This window comes from Hemitrygon akajei, chromosome 22 (assembly GCF_048418815.1).
Source record: "Hemitrygon akajei chromosome 22, sHemAka1.3, whole genome shotgun sequence".
NCBI classification, from domain to species: Eukaryota; Metazoa; Chordata; class Chondrichthyes; order Myliobatiformes; family Dasyatidae; genus Hemitrygon; species Hemitrygon akajei.
In genome coordinates this window covers 41,347,681-41,370,371 of record NC_133145.1, presented here as the reverse complement: position 1 = coordinate 41,370,371, position 22,691 = coordinate 41,347,681, and the positions used below count along the sequence as shown (strand labels likewise).

Below are 22,691 nucleotides of genomic sequence, written 5' to 3'. Positions count from 1 at the left end.
TGAAGGCAATGATAAACTACTTATGTAGAAAAAAAATTGCCAAGAACATTCATGATCAAAGACCATGATCACCACATCATATGACATAACCATAGAACCATAGAACATTACAGCACAGAAATATAACGATGATAATAATTGTTATAGAAAAAAATAGCATACCAGTCATCCAATAAATATTTTGGAGAAGTAATTTGGTTGGAAATGTGAAACTGGTAATGATAAATTATGGGTTTATAAACCAGAGGACAAACAAACCCTTGACTTTGCATTGTTCCATCTGGTGGAGAAGTATGTTGCTCTGCATTGATTCCTGTGATGCCAAAATTAACGTATCTTGGGATAGGTTAGCTACTGGAGCTTTCTTGTTTCTTCTCTGTGGCCTACCTTTCTGATCCAGGACTTTGACCTCAGTGTGAAGATGGCCTGTGGCAATGAACAGGGAAGGTACTTTCAGTGCGGTCTCCCAGGAAATCCTCCAAACTGACTGGAGGGACAGGTGAAGCAACAGCAGCACCCTCTCCAGCCGAGCAGCTCTGATTGGAAGGTCAACAATCTGAAAGGTTAACCTGTTTCTTTATCAGTTGCTAATGTTATGGAGCAAAGGAAGCAAAAAGAAATGTGGTTAAGCGTATTTTTTTTATCAATATTTAACCCGTAGGCAATATTTATCCTCGCCATTCACCTTGATTGGCAAGGATTGCATACACTCTTTGATAACACGTGTATATGTGTACACATTTAGAGGTAAGGTACAGCACCTGCATCCAATGCACAGAGTTTTCAACATCGAGCCAAAGGAGCAAATGTTTGATTGTCTTGGCAGACACGTGAACCCTGTGAGAGGCTCATAATGTACGATCTCCTGACCATTCCCTCAATAATCCTGGAAGAATTTCAATGGAGTCAGCTCCATTATTATGGGCACTAACTAGCCTGTACCGAGAAAATTATCTCCATATGCGTTAAGGAGCAGACTATTTCGTCTAATATTTATAGCAGCGGTGAGAATGTTTTTAATAAGAAGAGTGAGTTATTTTACCTGTTTGCTTCCTTTCCCATGCTACCTTATCTACTCAAGTCATAGCAACATAGAAACATAGAAAGCCTACAGCACAATACAGACACTTTGGCCCACAAAGCTGTGCCGAACATGTCCTTACTTTAGAAATTACCTAGGGTTACCCATAGCCCTCTATTTTTCTGAGCTCTATGTACCTATCCAGGAGTTTTTTAAAAGACCCTATTGTACCTGCCTCCACCATCGTCACCGGCAGCCCATTCCACACACTCACCACTTTCTGCATAAAAAAACTTACCTCTAACATCTCCTCTGTATCTACTTCCAAGCACCTTAAAACTGTGCCCTCTCATGCTAGCCATTTCAGCCCTGGGAAAAAGCCTCTGACCACCTACACAATCAATGCCTCAGAAACATCTATTCCTAAAAGCGACAACAAAACCATCGGTGTAAACTATAGACGACAGCTCATCAATTTGGAACATTTGTCTGGCTAAATAGTTGCTCTCGTGTTTTATGGCTGCCTTGCTATCTATTCTGCTATTTGCCCAGTGTGTAATATGTTGACCTTAAAAATAAATACTTTATTGATCCCGAGTGGGAATTTCTTTGTTACAGCAGCAACATTTAAAAACACACTTAGCAGAGTGCCAACTTAACTCATAATAAATCCAGGATAATAACATACAAAAATAATAATTTACCAAAGTGCAATAATAATGCATGAAATAATAAAATGGAGACTATTGTACAATGATGTGTGTTCTCCTGTTGCACAGAGATGAACTGTTATATATGCTTATTGAATTTGGCAGGAAAGCACTTGATTGCATTCTTTTTTCACTTCAAAGAATTCTTCTAAAGTCAAGTGTATCCTTTTTAAAGTCTGTTGATGACACTTCAAAATCTTACAAGAACATTTAAATTTTGATGATTGTGTAGTTCAAGCAGTTCAAATTAAATGTAATATTTTAACTCCTGTCTTGTGCTTTTCCTGAGTAATTTCAAGATCACCATTATATTTTTTTTTTGCTTTTTTCTGCCTCTTTCCTGTTTGGAGTAAGTAAAGTTATAAGCAGAAATAGTTTATGAACTCACCTGCTTGTCCTTAACTTAAAGCATTGAGAACATTAATCTGTTCCCTTCAGTATAATGCACTATGCTGTAAACAAGTAAGCCTTTAATCCCCCAAATATTGAACATTCTCAATGAGGATGTGATGACAGAATGCTTTACGGATACTTGATAAAATACAAATGCTTGAGTTTAGTATTGAATAACCTCTACGCGTCTTTTGCAAATGTAGCCTATGTCAATATTTGGCACTACTGCAAGTTTAAAAATAGGGATTGAAAGAAAATCCATCTGCTACCAACAAGCTACTGCTGCTGGAGATGACTATTGTTAGGTCTATTTAGAATGTTCTTATTTGTATGGAAATTATTGCAATCATGCTGAACTTATGAGTCAGGTAGATGGATATTTTTGTTATGCAATTTGCCTCATAATATTCTCTTTGAAGGTTGATATTCTGTTCCGTTGTTACCTTGCTGTTGATCCTAAAGCTAAGGTACTCCTATTGTCCAGCTGAGCAATCCTCCCCCCTCCCCGGCCCCAGTTGCTTTAAGGATAACTCAGCTGCAGCATCCTTATCCCCAGCTGCAGTCCTGAATAGAGCCATGAAATCTCAGGCCAGCAGATAATATTGTTAAATGCAGTCTTAATTTGCCCCAGTGAGTCCTGTTACCTCCAACCTGACAAAGATGGCATCACAGCAAGCCTGCCCAAAACGTCTGCCATTCATTGACGATGAACCAGCAGCTCCCTGGAGAGAAAAAACAAGAGATCCTGCAGATGCTGGAAATCCAGAGCAACACCAACTAAATGCCGGCAGAACTCAGCCGGTCGGGCAGCATCTATGGAAATGAATTAACAGTGAACCAGAATCAGAATCAAGTTTAATATCACCACCGTGTGACAGGAAATTTGTTGTCTTTGCAGCAGCAGTACGATGCAATACATGATAATAGAGAAGGAAACTGTGAACCATAAAAACTGTATAATATATAGTTATAATATATAACTATATTATATATAAAATAGTTCGGTTAAATGGTAGTGCAGAAATAGAAACTAAAGAAGTTGTGAGGTAGTGTTCAAGGGTTCGATGTCCATTCGGAAAGGGGAAAAAAACTGTTCCTTCACACTTCTGTACCTCCTTCTTGAAAGCAACGTGGATGTATTTGTGTTCCCAGCAGCAGCAGGCTGAAACGCCAGTATTTGATGGTCTCTATGAGAGCTGCTTGCATGAGTCCCCTTGTTTATGGCGCCCAGAAGTGCAGTGCCCTCCATCGGACCTGGAAAGGAAGGGGGAAGAAGCCAGAACAAGAAGGTGGTAGGGGAGGGGGAGAAGGACAAGCTAAAAGGTGATAGGTGAAGCCAGGTGGGTGGAGGAGGAGGAGGAGGGTATTAAGTGAGAGGCTGGGAAGTGATATCATTGAAAATGGCGATGAGCTGGAGAGTAAGGAATCTCACCGGAGAGGAGGATGGATAATGGGTGAAAGAGAAGGAAGAGGCGCACCTGGGAGAGGTGGCAGAAGAGGTAAGAGGGGAGCCAGAGTGGAGAAATGAGAAGAGGGAAGGGGAGGAGAAAAATTACCAAAGCCACTCGGAGCACCAGATACAGTAGATGGCCCCAACAGATTTGCATGTGAAGTGTTGCATCACCAAAGACTGTTCCACATAGCCAATGAAAAGACAGCCATATTGCGACTTCATTTTATCCCCCATCCTTCAGTCCTGTCCCACCTATATCAGCGACAATTCTCATGCTGTCTATCTCAACAAGTTTCAGTTCCCTGGCCCTGATCGCCTCATTTTCACAATGGATGTTCTGTCCCTATACACTTCTATATCCTAATCAAGAAGGCCTTAAAGCTTTTCGCTTCTTTCTTGGAAACAGACCCAACCAGTTCCCCTCCACCACCGCCCTCCTCCATCTAGGGGACTGGTCCTCCCCCTCGACAATTTCTCTTTTGGCTCCTCCCACTTTCTCTTACTCAAGGTGTTGCCAAGGACTCCCACAAGGGCCCCCAGCTACAGCTGACTTTTCATCAGCTGCGTGGAACAGTCCACATTCCAAGCTTTCACTGGTAATGCTCCACAACTCTTTCTGCACTCATTGACCACTGCATTGGTGCTGATTAATGAACCCATGCTGAGCACGTCAATTTCATCAACCTTCCACTCTGAACTTAAATTCACTCAGTCTATTTCTGGCACCTCTCTCCCCTTTCTCTAGCTCCCTGTCTCCATCACTGGAGACAAACTGTCTAGTGATATCTTTTATAAACTCACTGATTCCCACAGCTATCTTGACTATTCCTCTTTACATCTTGTCTCCTGTAAAAATGCCTTTCCCTTTTCTCGGTTCCTTCGTCTCTACCTCATCTGTTCCTAGGATGAGGTTTTCCTCACCATCCATACTGCTCTCACCCTCATTGCCTCCATTTCCTGGACATCAGCTCTCCCTCCATCTTAACAAGGATAGAATCCCTCTTGTTGTCGCCTACCTCCCCAAGAGCCTCCACATCCAACACATCATTCTCCACAACTTCCATCATCTTCAAAGGGACCCTACTACCAAACACATCTTTACCTCCACCCCCTCCCCATTCTCTGCCTTCCACAGGGATCACTCCCTCCAGGAATTTTTTGTCCATAGGTCACACTAATCTCCCTTTGGCACTTATCCTTGCAGGCTTCCGAAGTGCTGCTCCTGCCCATTCAATTCCTCCCTCATCTTCATTCAGGACACCAAGAAGTCCTTCCAGGGGAGGCAACACTTCCATGCAAATCTATTGACTATTGAATTGACTTTACATTCTTCACATACATGAGGAGTGAAAATCTTTACGTTACGTCTCCATCTAAATGTGCAATGCGCAATCATAGTAATTTATAATAAATAGAACAGTCAATGTAATATAAGAGTACAGTCAAATCACCGTGAGTTCATCAGTCTGATGGCCTGGTGGAAGAAGCTGTTCTGGAACCTGTTGGTCCTGGATTTTATGCTGCGGTACTGCTTCCCAGATGGTAGCACCTGGAATAGATTGTGGTTGGGGTGACTTAGGTCTATGGGCCCCTTTTATACACCTGCCCTTGTAAACGTCCTGAATCGTGGGAAGTTCACAACTACAGATGCACTAGGCTGTCCGCACCACTCTCTGCAGAGTCCTGCAATTAAGAGAAGTACAGTTCTCATACCAGGCAGTGATGCAGCCAGTCAGGATGCTCTCAATTGTGCCCCTGTAGAAAGTTCTCGGGATTTGGGGACCCATAACAAATTTTCTCAACTGTCTGAGGTGAAGGGGGCGCTATTGCACCTTTTTCATCACACAGCTGGTGTGTACAGACCACGTGAGGTCCTCGGTGATGTGGATGCTGAGGAACTTGAAGCTGTTTATCCTCTCAACCCTAGATCCATTGATGTCAATAGGGGTTACCCTGTCTCCATTCCTCCTGTAGTCCACAACCAACACCTTTGTTTTTGCGACATTGAGGGAGAGGTTGTTTTCTTGACACCACTGTGTCAGAGAGATTATTTCTTCCCTGTAGGCCACCTCGTTATTGTTTGAGATAGGGCCAGTCAATATAGTGTCATCGGTAAATTTAATTAGCAGATTGGAGCTGTGGGTGGTGATACAGTCATGGGAGTAAAGGAGGGAACTTAGTACACAGCCCTGAGGAGCTCTTGTATTGAGTGTCAGAGGGTTGGAGGTGAGGGAGCCCAATCTTACAACCTTTCCTTTATGGATCCTGTTCATCAGAGAATGATCTGTCTACTGTATCTGGTGCTCCCAGTGCAGCCTCCTCTGCATTGGTGAGATCTGATGTACATTGGAGAACAGCTTTGTCAAGCACCTCAGCTCCATCCACAGCAAAGTAGAATTCCCCAGTGACCATCTAATTCAATTCCTATTTGAACATGTTGGTCCATGGCCTCATCTTCTGCCACAATGAAGCCAATCTCAGGTAGAGGGTGCAACACCTCATATTCTGTCTGGGTAGCCTCCAACCTGATAGTCTGAACATTGGTAATTTCTCCAACTTCTGGTAATTATAACCCTCCCGCTTCCCTACTCTGGGCTCTTACCTGTTCTCCTCTCCTGCCTGTCATCACCTCCTGGTGCCCATCCCCACTCACATTCTCCCATGATCCTCTCATCTTCTATCAGACTCCTTCTTCTCCTGCCCTTTGCCTTTTCCACTTACCATCTCATGGCTTCTTACCTCATCACCCCTCTCCCACCCACGTGGCTTCACCTATCACCTTCCAGCTTGTCCTTCTTCCTCTCCCCCACCCCCTTATTTTGGCATCTTTCCCCTTCCTTTCCAGTCTAGATGAAGTGTGTCAGCCTGAAACTTTGATTTGTTTATTCATTCCCATAGACGCTGCCTGAGCATCAAGGCTACCTGGAAATATCAGTTACATAATATTGCTTTTCTTTATGACTGCAGGGGTTTACTTTTTGCCACAATTCCCTTTCCCACGATAGATTTATAACCCTAATCTTCCATATAATTCCCTTTACACTTCAAACCCGTATGTACTCCTACTTTCTGAGATAATTTAATTTCCCCATAACATGTGAATGTGTGATAGTTGTGAGGGAGACGTGGTTGTAGCATGAAATAGATTGAGATCTAAATATTTTAGTATATATGACATTTATGCAGGACTAGAAGCTAGGGAAGGTTGGTGGAGTGGTTCTGTGCTGCCAGCACAATAAAGAGGAATGATCCAATTTCAGGAAACCAGGATGCGAGAGGCTTAGGTGAGCATGGGAAACGATGAAGGCAGCAGGTCACCATGACTACACAGAGGCCACCTGACAGTAGCCACATCGTATTAAATGCAGCATATAAGGAAGGAAAAATTAAGAGTACAAGATAAAACCAGCCAAAAAAAACTTAATTTCTATAAATGAAGTTCTAATAGATGGAGTATAATGTGGGAAGATGTGAAATTATCCATTTTGGCAGAAACGATGAGTGATTTAGATATTTCAGATGCAGCAAAACCTGACGTATGATTTGTAAAGCCTACTAGTATAGTGCTTAATATTGTTTACTGCAATGGGCATCAAGTACAAAAGTGGCCAGATTATACTTCAATTATAAGAGATTTTTACCAGCTTACACGGAGTATAATGTATAGTGAGTTGCTTTAAAGCAGAATGCTTAAGTATTGTAAGTAGTTAAAAGATTTTCTAGACTATTAGCTGGAAGAGGCAGACTGTCTTATGAGGAGATTCAACAGGCTAGGCTTGCAAATAGAGACAACTAAGAGATGTGTTTGAAACATAAGATCTGAGGGAATCTTGACAGTGTGAATGTAATGGGAATACTTTCACTTGTGGGAAAATCTAGAACTTGTGGTGGGGGATGGGTGCTGTTTAGCAACAAAGGGATGTCCAATTAAGACAGGTGATTTTTTTCCCCAGTGAGCCCTGAGCTTTTGTAGCACTGATTATTAAGGTGAAGCAGATGTAAAGCCTTTGAAAAATTACGGCAAAATTATTTAGATTTTTGATAAGCAAGCCTGAGGCTTTGTAATGATAGCTTGGCAGTCAAGTCAGCCATGAACTTACAGGACAGAGCAGGCCCGAGGGCTGTAATGGCTGCTTTCTCATCCTGATGGATTCACTTTACCATTTTCTGATGTGCAAATGTCATTTTCCCTGACAATACTGAATGTAACAATGGAAAGCTTTACAAAGTGGTGCGTTTGTTATATCTGCAGCTTCCAAGCATGAAGAGGATAAAAGGCTTCATTATGTACTGTATGCTTGGATTCAAAAATCACCAAGGAAGCTTACGGAGTCATGTTTAGCCTTTTTGTACGAGGATAAGAACACCCGTGTTAAACTAAATTTCTGACTGGAGCTGTCTTTTTTAAGTATCAGGAAAGTTCACTTGTGTTCAGATGTGGTTTTGCTCAGAAGAGTTTAGAAAAGTGAAATTAAAACTGAACAGAGGAAGCAGCATAGGAGGCTAGATGAAACCTGCAGCAGAGTATACCACTTAAATTGTTGTGAATTGATGTTTTATTGGACGTTGATAATACAAACTGCATTGCCTCACCTTGAATACATGTTAAAGTGTTCCTTGTATGATCAGTCAAGGAACCTGGGATATAACAGGAGGCAGGAATCAATTACATTCTCATGAGGAAATAGTTTAATGGCTATTACTGTATAACCAAAAACTGACAGACATCAGTTAATCCTTTCAGACTTCTAACCAGCTAAAATTACTCTTAAAATGCAACTAGTTCTGCTTTAGAAAAAGAATTTTAAACAAGTTTCAGGTATTGATTTTTATTAAAACATAACATACAAGACATGAATATGGCCCAAGGAAGCTGTCTTACAAAACCAAGGGAAAAAAAATAAGCCACAAAATACATGAAACAAATTCAATGACATTTGCTAACGACTGTTCGAACAGCAGAACTGGCCGATGTTCACAAATACACGGAATGTTCTTTCTTCCATGTCAAGGTAATTGTCACATTAACTCAAAGCATGATCCTTACAGTCCCTCTGTAAATTTGACCTCTTTGGAAATATCTCAGCTACAGGTTCTACTGGGAGAAAAATGTGGCACTTGTAATACATGCACCTAATGCTTCACCAGAATATTCCAGTTTATTAAATAGTAATGGGTTCATTCACCATCCACGTGAAATGCTCAGAGCCTTAAGGCCCTTTGTGCGTTTATTTTGCAGAGCTTTTTCTGCAGAATCGTGCATTAGCCAGAGGGTGCTTCAGAAATATCAGCTTCTAAACTGGGGCAGTTAATAAATAATTAATGGGGGGGGGGGGGGGTTAGGGGAACTAATTGTCTAAGGAGTTGGAGAAGGATCTAGGGAGTAACTGTATGAAAATGAAATGTTTTCTGCTTTCTCTGTGAAAAATAGCTATGGTTTCTGCTTTACAGAGGCAGTACTTTACATGAGTGACAGGGCATCAACAGTTGTTTTAGTGAAACCCTGTTTTGGCTGCCTTACATAGTATGCAATTTCAAGCCTTTCAAATTTCACTTGGCCTACATTCCACTAGTCAGAGTAAAGTAAAATTTCTTCAGCTACCAATATTTGTCATAATGGGACATCAATGGCAACTTCCCATTTACCACAAAAAGCCTCACTATTTATGGTTTTTCCAAACAGCAACTTTCCCAATTCAGACAAGCCAAATGAACTGATGAGAGATTGCCAAGTCCTGAAATCATTTTCTTCTGCTTTGAAACCAGGCACATAACAACATATCATTCCAGATTAATCTGGTCATTCCACTTACTTTAATGCCAATCTTCATTACTGGGGGAGGGGGAAAAAAAGACCATCTTTATTTCATTCCACACAGAAAAACAAATATTTTATAACTTTTCTCCCATACTGTAAACATTACTTCCATAAAAATACAGAGGAATGGGTCATGCTTTTGATAGCTTCCACATTACATGGTTCTTTTACAAGCTATTCCAGTGGACAAATTAAAAAACTGAAGCATCATTGGTTTCTATTTCCTCATAGACAATAAACATCTCAGAAATAGGTCAGTCAGTTTTTCCTTGTTTGCCCGTATTGGTCCAGCCACATATCAGTTTTTTTTCCCTCTATTAAGCACTATATTTACTGCTCTGAATTTCAACTAAGCCACATAAAATTACAGCTTTTGCAACAAATTCATTTTGTGAAGAGACTTAATAGCTGTACAATCTATTCCACGTGGTAGAAACCACAGTCAAATTAACAGTACTTCGATATTTTCTTCAACCCTCCCGAGAGGCAACTCGTGGCTCAGCCAATGTGTTATGGATGATGCTGACGACAGAATCCACTGATGCTCCCTTCAGGAAAGTCCAGTGATCTCCTTCAATGACATGAATTAAGACCATGCCATCACAAACCTGGAAGTGGAACAAAATTAATCTCCTTTACTGCAGAAATATGGGAGTGCAAATGTTAGTTATGCAGCACATAAACGGGCCCTTCAGCCCAAATCATCCATGTTAACCAAGGCATCTCCCTGAGCTAGGCCTACTTACCTTGATTTAGTCCACATCTTTTAAAACCTTTCCTATCATTGTTCCTGTTGCGATGGTGAGGATAAGGGAATGGACTGCATTGATGGAAGTTTCTATACTACCCAAGTACTGGGAACTGATTAAGGTGCTTTTAGAAGCTGTCATCAATAGCCAAAACATTTACATTATTCATTTTGTAATGCATGGTCAATTAACTTCCCTTTCCACAGAGTTAATGATGCAACTGAGGGGCTCATCTTCCGATTATCCCAACTGCTCTGCCAGCAACAAACACATTCTGGATCACCATCTATTGAGGTTCAGCATATACTTGCAAGTAATATTAAAGTATACTTTACATCATTTCCATTCTCCTATACAAACACTTACAATCACCCCCTGGGAGGTGGGTAGAGAAATACCACTTGTTAGAGACTTGATAACTTAAAATCCCACCTTGTTTTTGAAATCCTCAGTAAATCTGAAAAAGTGCACTTAGTCTCTTCAAAGTTTTATAACACTTTATAAATACAGTAGATTGTGTTTAATTGGGACATATCAGGATGAGTACATTTTGACCCAATTAAGCGACTTCCCTAATTAACCCAAGTACCATGGAAATAGTTTAAAAAATGACAAACTCAGCAACAAATCATGTATTTAAATGAAATACAGAACAAATTAGAACATTACCAATATTATTCCAGTATTATAGAATTATATACTGATTCCTAATTATGGATAGAGGAATTCATCCAGTTGTGTTCTGTGTAAATTAACAGAATCAGCACAGACACCTACTACAGGTAACAAGTTTTCTTCAACGATTGTATCTTCCAAATTTTCATTATCATTGTAACATTCAAGATGATTGTCGATAGTTTCTAATTTGTTGTAGTTCCTAACTTGAAGTAGTGAAATTGTTTTTTTCATTTTCATTCCTGGCATCTTCAAGCCTGAATGCTTGAAACCGTAATGAGCAAAACAGTTCTGTATCATACTACGTATTTTTTTGCCAGCTATCAGTGGCAAAACTAACTGCTTATTGAACATAAATACATGCAAGTGATGTTATTTAAAAACTGTTCACTCTAAGCGCAGTGTAGTATCTGACAGCTACAAAAGTGCATGCGACTGATGCTAGTTACTGGTTCAGCAATAGTCTCTTGTTCCAAATTAAGTGGTATAGCGTCCCAAATAAATGGTTAGTTTTTGTGTTTTTTTTAAAAAAAAAAGTTGTCCAAAATAAACAGCTGCCCTGATTAACTGTAGCCTAGTTAACCACAATCCACTGTACGCACAACATCAGCACTGATGCAAACGACACCCTATAATTACTGACTGCCAATACAAAAATGATACATTTATCTCAACTGTGGCTAACTAGCAGAAAATATCTAGCTGTGCACATTTTCTGGTTCCCTCTAAATTATCCTGTCATTGATATCCGCCAAGAAACTATTTGATAATACCATTTTGTCTGATATTAACTCAAAAACTATAGATTCCAGCATTTTGCCCGCTGACAGACGTTTGACTACTTGTCTATTGGTCTTTTGATTTGTGTCTCCCTCCACTGGTGGGTGTGTGTGCACGTGCATTTTCTTTCTCCCAGCCCCAAGTTCTATGGGGTCTTTCCTAATTCCAAGCAAATTTGATATGCTTCTACTCTTTAACTTTGTCTTTTGGATGTATGAGAATTGACATCTAAATTTAGACTTTAAAAGACCAGTGACATTTGAAGGGCACACTTCTTAAAAAGCAGATGCCAAAGAGTATAGTAAGCTCTTTCAGGTATCTTTCCCCTCAATTCAAGTTACCAGTTTAAAAAAGGGGGAGGGCGGGGGGGGGGGGGGAAGGAAGAACATTTTGTTTAGCTATTATTTTTAATAGATTTGACCTCCTTTTCTGTACCATGACAGCCCAGAGCCACCAGACTGCATACCAGTGTAACACCCTGGGAAAGGCTTCACTGCTAATGTAATGGTCTTCTTGTGGAAGCAGTGTCTGGAGTCTGGTTAGAGATTACGGATGCTTTGCAACGCGAGCCGTCCAATGAGGGGAGTGTGCTTTTGCGTTGTGTGCCTGACACCGGTGTGAGTTGGGCCGTTTTGTTCGGCGGGAGACAAAGAAAGATGACGCTGGGGCAAATCGGCTGTAGGATATGACCCGGTGGGTCGAGATGGATTGCAAGCGATGTTCAGGAGGTGCTTTATGCTTTCACACTGACCGTGTGCCCAGCGCACGAGTGCCAGACAAGTTCAAGGTGAGCTCCAATGTGTGCAATTTTGGCTATTAAATTATAAATGGGCCCTTTGCACTTTTTCTTTACTAAGCCTTTAGTTAAGATTCATAAATACAATTCCTTTAATCACATGCAGTGTGCTGTCTGTTATTTCTTGGCACTGAGTCGCAACAGGGTAACAAATTACACAGCATCCATACAAACCAGGGTTTGGGGCAGGAGAGCCATCTCAATCTCACGGGTTTGACTGGACCAGAGTGGTATTCCCTAGACTTATGCAGCCAAGGAGAGCAGGTGGTTTCATAAGGAAAAAAGGCCGTGGCAGATAAGGCATGAGGGAAACTACAACATATTTATATGCCCCCTTTAACATAGCAAAGCATCCAAAAGTACTTCACAGCACTTTTTCCAACAGTAATAATGAATCATAAAAGGCGATATTTAGATAGATATCTAAAAGTATTGTCAAAGTGGCAGATTGTTCGGACACAAAGTAACATTTTCAATGCGGTTTGCAAGAGAAACTAAACAAACTCTACTGTTTCCAAATGTATCCATTTCTGTTATCAAATGGAACTATAGGAGACAGTGCAAGCATGCGAACAAGGGAGACAGAGCACAAGCTAGAAAAAGAGAGAACCGTCTATAAGTTTTCAACAGCTCACCTCTGAAAGTTGGTAATCTCCACCAAGACCTTCCTGAAGTTCATGAGTTGTCTTTGCCCGCAGCAGTGTGATATTTCCACCGAATTTAGATGCCGGGACATACTCATCCGCTGCTTTAAGTTTGTAATAGAAGGCAGTAGCTGCAAAGCTGAGCGTGTTACGGTTAATGCCTTTATGGCTTGTGATGATCATATCAACAACTGCATTGACTCTTGCTTGCAAGTTCTCCAGAGGCAGTAACTTCTCAAAGAGCTGTAGAAAGCAGGATGTTAATGGTTAATCTTTCACCAGCCACATTAGTCAGCTGTACAAAAATTCTCAGACGTCACCAACTTACAAGTTCAAGGAGAATCTCAGGACTTGCCAAAGACCACCTGCCCAAAAAAAAGGTGCCCACCTATGCAGTCAGACTGCTTTTGGCCAGCCTTTGGCAGAGGTAGTGGATCCCATTTTGGTTTCATTGGCCATTTTAGAAGCACAAAGATAGAAAGGATGCAAGCCATCCTCAACGCTGCTTTAGAATAGAACTAGAGCTTAATTTTTCTGCATTTCTTTGAAATTTAACAGGTTCATAACTATTCTGCTTTATTTGGAAAATAAGCCCAACTTATTAAAAAAATCACTATAACATACTATAACATGTCTCAGCTCCTTGTTTAAAATAAAACAACACAATAAGAATGAGGGAAAGTTTTACATTGTTTCATGAAGAATGTGGCATTGTTAAAATAATTAGATTTGGAGATAATGTACAATTTATTGTTTTTCCAATAATCTCTAACCCAAACAATTCAACAATTTGAGTCTTTCAGTGCTCCTGTTATCATGAGCAACATGTAATCTGCAAGGCTGATGGGTTCCTTTTTCCCCTAGGGCTTCCACACTCTCCATTTCTATCAAGATAAGGGGCCTCAAGAAGGCAGCATCCATTTTTAAGGACCTGCACCATCCAGGACACGGCCACTTCTTCTTGCTACTATCAAGGATGTGGTACAAGAACCTGAGTATCTAAGCTCAAGGAATTTAGAGAAGTTTCTTCTCCTCCACCATCAGCTTTCTGAACAGTCCATAAATACTCCCTGGTCATTCCTTTACTTTGCGCTGTTTATTCATTTTTGTAATTTATACATTTTTTGGTTTTCCACTGCATTACTGTTACAAAACAACAAATTTCACATCATATGATAATAAATCTGATTCCAGATTCTAAATTCTAAGCTGAAAGGCAGGAAGAGAACACCATCAAGAAACTTCTCTAAATATTCCGAATAGCATGGCAATATTTATTGCAGTTGAAACATAGATGTCATTACTGTACATTGGATCTACAGCGATTACAAGTTAGCTATGTTAAAACTGAACACCAAGCTCAATCATTAAATTACAATTATTTCTGCTCCATTGCTCGGAGTGGAGTTTAATGAAGACCCACAGGATAATGGGGAAGACTAACTTATCTCCTCAACGTCACTTGTTTAGAGATACCAGTGATGTTTATGACATGTAATTAACTGGTGTTCACACTGGAATTGTTGTGACAATGATGAGGCCCAACGCTTCACATGTGAATCCATGAGGGATGCTCGTTGTATCTGGTGCTTCCAGTGTGGCCTCCCCTACACTGGTGAGCCCCAACGCAGACTGGGTGATTGCTTCTTCGAACACATCACTTTGCCCACGGTAACAGTCAGGATCTCCCGATGGCCAGTCACTTTAGTTTCAATTCCCATTCCCCCAGTGACAAGCCTGCCCATGGCCTTCTCTGCTGCCACACTGAGGCCAGACAGACTGGAGGAACAACACTTCAATGTTCGTGTTGGTGGCATCCACATCAATCATTCTACCTTCCAGTAACCGCTCCTTCCTGACCACCTCTTTGACTTCCCTGATTGCTAAGACCCCTTCACCCTTTTCCCCCTCCTCTGCTCTCACGACCTGCCCATTAACCACACACTACCTTTCCTCTGGTTCCCCACCTTCACCCCTCCACAGTCTACTGTTCTCTTTTCAGATTCTTTCTTCTTCAGCCCTTTCACTCTTCCATCTATTACCCGCCAGTTTCTCACATAATTTCCCCCCCCCCCCCACTAAACAGCTCCCCTTTATTGTGGCCTTTGCCATTTTTCTTTTCAGTCCCGTTGAAAGGTTCTCAGCCCAAAATGCCGACGGCCTTTTTCTCTCCAGAGGCGCTGCCTGTCCTGCTGAGTCCCCACAGCATTTTGCAAGAGTTACTTTTCTCTCACACCTGTGACAGGGTCCTGAATTGACCCTGTGAACTGTGCTCTTAAAAAGAAAGAGTGAGAGGGAGGTGTCCAACGCAGAGAACTTGTTATTATGAGACAGAGAGGCGAAGAATGCTCGGAAGATTGATGTTATGGTTTCTCGGCAGTTTGCTTACGTTTCTACAAGGGCACTGCCTGCTTGTCAGTTCTTACAGAGAGAGCAGGGCGGAGCAGTTTGATGGGCAGCTGGTGTTCAGCACGCTGAGATAAATGCCAGGTCAGCTGCCGGACACATGGTTTTGGACACTGGATGAGCTTGCTTGTGCCCATGGGTAGGTGGGTTTCGGAGGATCGATTCGGGGAAACTGATCAGTGGCTCTCGCAGTGCAGAAAAGGTGTGACCGGTGGGGAGTTATTTGTGTGCCCAACCCTGGCCTGGGTTGATAATTCCACCACGGAAGAATGGTCGCCTTTGTTATGGTCACAGTCGGTGACTTTGAAAGGATTTCAGAGGACAATGGGAAGATTGTCATCAGCTCACCTGAAGACCTACACACCCCTCTCTCTCTTTCTCCAAATCTACTCAACTAAATACCACGAACTGGACTGAACTTTCTTCATCATTGTAAGACTGTATTCATTCACCCCTAGGCTTGAAGAAGCATGTTTTTTTCTATTTCCACACTTGTAAATATATAGTCATTGTTAACCTGTTTAATATATCTGCATTTATATTAATATTTTGCATAGTTACTAATAAACGCTATTAGTTATTAGCAATACCAGACTCCAAAGTGTTTTCCATTTCTACTGGTTCTTTAACCCGTCATGGGGTACGTGACACACCTGCATTTGTGAAAACTCATTCATTTTTCACAGAACTTACCTTGTTGTGTTCTGCGTTTGTGAACTGCCCAACGAATGCACACATCGCTTTGGTTTCTGCTTCAGCGTCATTGCCGGTAGTCAGCTTTGCTTTGTAACTCTAAAAGTGTATGGAAACAGGACCATTAGGGCTGATCTTAGGAAACAAACAGGGTTAAAAAAGGTCTAGGAGTAGATATTTCTCTAAGATTGCATGTGTGTGTGTGGGGGTGGGGGGGGAGAGGAGAAAGAAAGGGGGTCAAGTATGCTTTCAGTATCATTTATTAAACACAAAGTACACTGCAGATGCTGTGGTCAAAGCAACACGTACAACACGCTGCAGGAACTCGGCAAGTTGGGCAGCATCCATGGGAACGAGCAGTTAACATTTCGGGCCGAGACCCTTCGTCAGGACTGAAGAGGGAGGGGGTAGGGGCCCTATAAAGAAGGTGGGGGGAGGGTGGGAAGGAGAAGGCTGGTCAAGGGGTGGGGGAGGGGATAGGCAGGAGAGGTGAAGGAGGAATGTAAGGGGAAAGCACTATGTGTAGTAGAAGGCAGAATCATGAGAGAGGTGATAGGCAGCTGGAGGAGGAAGCAGAGTGAAACTGGGATGGGGGAAGGGAATTACTGGAAGTTGGAGAACTCAATGTTCATGCCAAGGGTTTGGAGACTACCCAGATGGTATATGATCCTTCCTCTTTCTGGTTTTTCACCTGGCACCTACCAGCCTTCTCCTTCCTACCCTCCCCCAGCTTCTTTATAGGGCCCCTGCCCCCTCCCTCTTCAGTCCTGACGAAGGGTCTCGGCCCGAAAGGTTGACTGCTCGTTTCAACGGATGCTGCCCGACCTGCTGAGTTCCTCCAGTATCATTTATTTATTTCTTGTATTTGTGCAGTTTTTGTTCTCCACATTAGTTATTTGCCAGTCTTTGCCAGCAGTTATTTTAATTAATTACTTGTACTACTTTGTTCTACTGTGAATGCCTGTAAGAAAATTAATCTCAAGGTCATATAGAGATATGCATGTACTTTGGTAATAAATTCACTTCGAACTTTGAAGTAATACTACCAGTTTCCAATTAGGGAAACAATTTTTTGATTTTGCCCATGAAGCTTCTTCTACTTAAGTCACTATCAGTTTCTATAATTCTAAGTTTGAAAAAAAGATGATCTCATGAGAAGTGAGCACAGGCCACCACCATTCTGAGGAATCTCCACTGGTGGGGGGGCGGTCAAATTAGAGTCTTCACCGTGTTCACTTGTGATCTGGGAAGATGCAGAGCAGATAACAATGGGGCAAGAACAGATCTACACCAAAATAGGAGGCATTGTGCAAAATGGAAATTCAGAACAGGTTATTCAGGCAAGGGAAGACATTTCGCATATTTTTCCTTCAACAGAACCTTAAATGGAACAATTTCTGGAGGTGGGTTAATCAGAATTTGGGAGTGAGGTGTGAATAAGGAGAGAGAGAGAAAAAAAAACAGGTCTGTTGAGTTCAGGCAATTTGCAAGATATTAAAGATAGAATCTTAACATCGCTTGATACCTGAGTGTATGCTGCCACGTAAGAGTGGGAACCATCAAGTAAAATAAGGCAGTCAACAGGTCGTGGCATGCTGGCCTGCGCTTGTAACTGTGTGCAGATTTCAAATGCCACACAGGCACCGAAGGAATAGCCGGCAATTCTGTAGGGTCCCTCCGGCTGAACCTGTTTAATGCAGCTCAGATAATAGGAAGCCAGGTTGGGAATACTATCCAGGGGAGCGGCTGCATCGGAAAACAGAACAACTTCAATTAATCCACACTGTTACATCCTGCATTTCATTTCTTTTTACTACGTAGAATACAATCATTTATCCTCGACAAGATATGCCATTACGGCATGCAAATGAAAGCATTTCACTGAACCTTGGTACATGTGACAATAATAAACCAATATCAATACCGTGGATAAATACTACCAATAAATAAATTTGTTTTATACATATTGAGAGCAGAAAACCCAGTTCTCCAAAACAATCCTCTGCCCCTTACCTGTGGAATGGGGAGGAGTGGGGAGGGAGAGGCAGGATTGAGAAATTTGACAGGAATATTTAATTTTAAAAAATAATGATATTTTTTTTTTTAAAAAGACCACAGCAGTGAAGTGGAACAGTAGTTTCTTCATAGTACTACTATGGGGAATGCAGATGCCACTCGAATGACAAAAGCATCCGATTGAACTTTGGTTTTGTAAATATACAGTATAACAAAAACAAAGACTGTTTGTACTACCATTGCTGGTAGACAAATACAGTCCAGGATTTCAGCTAGACTGCTTTGGAGCTCTCCAAGACTATGGAAATTTTGGCAAAGTAAAACAGCTGCATCTGTGCTTACAAAATCACCTTAATGTTGTTTTCAGGTACAGTACTAATACTTTGATAAAATCTTGTTAAAAATTAGAATTTTGCAATGCTTAATGAATAGCAAATATACTTTATATAGGTAATGCTGCATAAAATCTAGCTAGAATCTTAACATTTATTCATTTCCCACCCCCCCCCCCCCCAAACTCCAAGAGGAATATTCTCCCAAAATTTCCATAGTGATGGGAGCATATTCATGAATTTACCTTGTGTACACTGAAGACCATAGCAGGGAATGCTGACTTTGGATGCAAGGGTCTTGAAGGCTTCAACCGACCCCTCAATTGGATGGACAAAGAAGAGAGGGCGCTCATTACTCTCCACGTTATTCAGCTGGGTGATGGTTGAACCTTCAGGATTGACAAGTAGAACATTGAGGTCCAGCTCTTTCAGCTGCGTGTCTACTGGCGTCAGGGGAGCAGGTTTTGATTCTGTATCAAAGAACATATTAATTACCTAAAGCAAGGTTATGTGCTTTAAATTTGTACTTGAAATATGCATCATCACAATATATATTGATAGAAATTAACATCCGCAGAAACTGCAACACGACTAGTATCAGAAAGCAGCTTGAAGAACTGAGCCGGATTTTGCTGTAAGCCAAGGTACAAGAGCACCTGCCACACCGGCCCTTAACAGTTCAAAAGGTGTTACTTGAAAAGCATTAACATGTTCTTATTCATGCAATGTTTAAGGAGGAAGAAAGCATCCCACATTAATCGTCTATCCTTCACTGTCATTATGCTTTAAAAGGGAGGGTCATTGGAAGAAGATTTCCTCCACATTCAGATGCCAAGGTCATTCCAAGCTTGCCATGTTGGGAAAATAAGAAATCGGTACACAAGACGGAAAAGATTTATTTTTGCTTTCAACCCATTGAAGTGTTAAATTATTCTTCTGATACAAGGCATAATAGAAATGTGGAACACTCTTCCTCAAAAAATGAGGTGGATTCGAGCTCAACTGACTCTTTGAAGAGTGAGATCAACAAATTATCTTCAAAGCAAAGGTTTTTCAGAAAAATCTGGTAAAAAGGGAAGAGATAGAGATTAAAGCAGCATAGACTCTGGGACAGGCTGGTTCTGGCCAAGTGTGTTACCATATCATCCTATATCTGCAGACCTGTTCAAACAGCAGATTCTGGGAACCCCCTGCACTTCATGTATAACAACAAATACACCTTGGTGTGCCGTTTTGCTGGAACAGCAAAAAAATAAATAAATTCATGTTCCTACCTCCGGTACTGCTAGATTTATCCACTAGTTCGCGCAGTTTATTGATGGTGAGTTGTCGGATTTCTCTCATCGTCATAACTATTTCATAGTCCCTTTCAAGAGTTTGTCGTACTTCCACTGCCATCAGAGAGTCAAGGCCTAGGTCAGCAAGAGTTGCATCTGGATTCAAGCCGTTAACATCACGTGCACCTTGGAGGAGTAAAGAGCAGAATTTTAGCTCAATAGATGAAGGTCAGCGGCTGATTACATGGTCACTGCAAAGTCACTGGTTGTATTAAATTCTATTATGGTTAAATCTGTGAATAGCAAGTTCCCAATGAGCTAATTATTGTGTACGAGAAATCATGTCAAGCTTCAAACCTTTATGCTGCTGTCAGTTATGTACATTCATTATTGTTTGAAATGCCTACTTATAAGTGTTTGTAAACGGTCTTTTTACTTTCACAATGCTGTAAGATTCTTCTGATATACTTAAGTATCTGAAACAAGTGGTTTCAAGTCTCAAACAACCGCAAGATGAGCCGATTCCACTAACACTGTTAAAGCATTTAGACCATGACTGGTGCACTGCAAACCATGTCCTAACCCAGAGTCAACAAGAAGTGCAAATGGGTTAGAATTCAACGTGACACATGACTTGCAGAATTCAATTAAGGCATAACCACCAGGAGTAACTCTTCACATTATGATTCAAGGATAATATCTAAAATGCATGTTTATTTGTAAAGTAATGAAAGGACTTGACCACCACACATTCAGAGCTTAATGGTCTGCCAACACTTGCAGCAAAAAAAAACATAACACATTGGAATCAGCAGTGCATTCTAAATCATGTCCCATTACAGAGTCAACAGGAAGTGTGGGTGGGTTAAAATTCAAGGTGACATATAGCTTACAGAATTGGATCAGCTGAAATGTGTAGATATCCAAGGTCAATATAGTGTCAATCCAAGTATTTGACAGTCAGTTAACCTGATTTGGTGCCCAGGTCAACACTGAATTATACCCTCAACACACTTATGAGCGAATGGCAGAAATTTGATGAGGCAAAGGTCTGTCGAAAGCATTTCCAGCTAGATCGTACCCAACCAATCTTTATGGTATGTTGTGGAATTTCATGATTTATAGACAATTTGTTGTAAAATGACTATAATAGAGTTGACAAGCATACTTTAATCAGAATTTTTGAAAAATAATGAGGAATAATCTTATTTTATGAAAATTTATATGAACTTTGATTTGTTAATGTGGATCTTAATGTATTGCAAGGCTAATAATTTTCAAATGAGTTAAACTGCATTTAACTTGAGTATGAGTAGTGTTACAAGGGTAGCCAGAGAACTCAAACCTTACAGGGAGAAATGTTAAAGAGAATGGGGAAACAAAGTGATCAGAGCCACTTAGTGGATAGATCAAAAGGTACATTAACAATCGTGTGAAATAGTAGCTTAAATTAAACCATGGGTACAGATACACAAGTCATTTTATTACAGGAGGTAATATTGAGACAAGAGATATTGCTGGAAATCTGGAGCACACAAAATGCTGGAGAAACTTAACAGGTCAATCTGTGGAGAGAAATGGACAGTTGACGTTTCAGGTCAAAACCATTCATCAGGCTGGAAAGGAGGACAGAACAGCAGAATATTGGCTAGAAGAAGATTATAGCTGGGAGATTAACATCCAAGGATACACATTGTATTGAAAGGACAGGCAAGAAGGCAGAGGAGGTGGCATTGCTCTGCTAGTAAAAAAAAAAGAAATCAAATCATTAGGAAGAGGTGACATAGGGCAGAAGGTGCTGAATCGTGTGGATAGAGCTACAGAACCACAAGGGTAAAAACAGTCATATATAGGCCCCCCAAATAGTAGCAAGGATGTGGCCTAAATATTACAATGGGAGATTTCAATATGCAGGTGGATTTGGAAAAAATCGGGTTGGTACTGCATTCCACGAGGGGGAAAATTTCTAAAATGCCTACAAGATGGCATTTTAGAGCAGATTGTGGTTGATCCCACTAGATGATCAGTTATTCTGGACTGGGTATTGTGCAATGAACCAGAATTAATTGGACAGCTTAAGGTAAAATAACATTTTGGGACAAGTGATCATAATATGATCAAATTCACCCTGAAATTTGAGAACAAGAAGTTAAAGTCAGATGTATCAGCATTACAGTGGAGTAAAAGAAATTGCAGAGGCTTGAGAGAGGAGTTAGCCAGGACTGATTGGAAAAGAACACTGGCAGGGATGATGGCAGAGTAGTAATGGCTGGAAATTTGGGAAGCAATTCGGAAGGCAAATGATATAAACATCCCAGAGAGGAACAAGTGTTCTGAAGGCAAGATGAAACAACCATGGCTGACAAGGGAAGTCAAAGCCAACATAAAAGCTGAAGAGAGGGCATATAATAGAGCAAAAAAATAGTGAGAAGTTAAAGGTTTGGGAAGCTGTTAAAAACCAACAGAAGGCAACCAAAAAGTCATTAAGATAAAGATGGAATAAAAAGCTAGCTAGCCAATAATATTAAAGAGGATACCTAAAGTTTCTTCAGATAACAAGGTGTAAAAGCAAGGCAAAAGAGGATATCAGACCCCTGGAAAACTATGCTGGAGAGTAATAACGGGGGCAAGGAAATGGCGGATGAACTGGAGTATTTTGCATCAGTCTTTACTGTGGAAGACACTACCAGGTATCAGGAATCATAAAGTGTGTGAAGTTACCATTACTAGGGAGAAGGTTCTTTGGAAACGGAAAGTTCTTTATATAGTTAAGTCACCTGCACCAGATGATGTACACCCCAGGTTTCTGAAAGAGGCGGCTGAAGAGATTGTGGAGACATAAGCAACGATCTTTCAAAATAAATAAACAAACTAGATTCTGGAATGGTTTTGGAATATTGGAAAATTACAAATGTCACTCCACTCTTC

The 22,691-nt window shown here is 41.0% G+C and overlaps 1 protein-coding gene across 1 annotated transcript in view; it reads right to left on the bottom strand.

The window, feature by feature from the left end:
* Window positions 1-8,390: 8,390 nt before the first annotated feature.
* The window catches only part of fasn (fatty acid synthase), an 80,587-nt gene continuing 66,286 nt past the window's right edge, over window positions 8,391-22,691 (bottom strand). The window contains exons 38-43 of the mRNA XM_073026080.1: window positions 19,761-19,949; window positions 18,732-18,956; window positions 17,664-17,884; window positions 16,139-16,237; window positions 13,031-13,282; window positions 8,391-10,003 (exon numbers count right to left, since the gene is read on the bottom strand). Coding sequence (XP_072882181.1) covers window positions 9,866-10,003; window positions 13,031-13,282; window positions 16,139-16,237; window positions 17,664-17,884; window positions 18,732-18,956; window positions 19,761-19,949 — 1,124 coding nt within the window. The 3' untranslated portion in view covers window positions 8,391-9,865. The remainder of the gene's footprint in view (window positions 10,004-13,030; window positions 13,283-16,138; window positions 16,238-17,663; window positions 17,885-18,731; window positions 18,957-19,760; window positions 19,950-22,691) is intronic.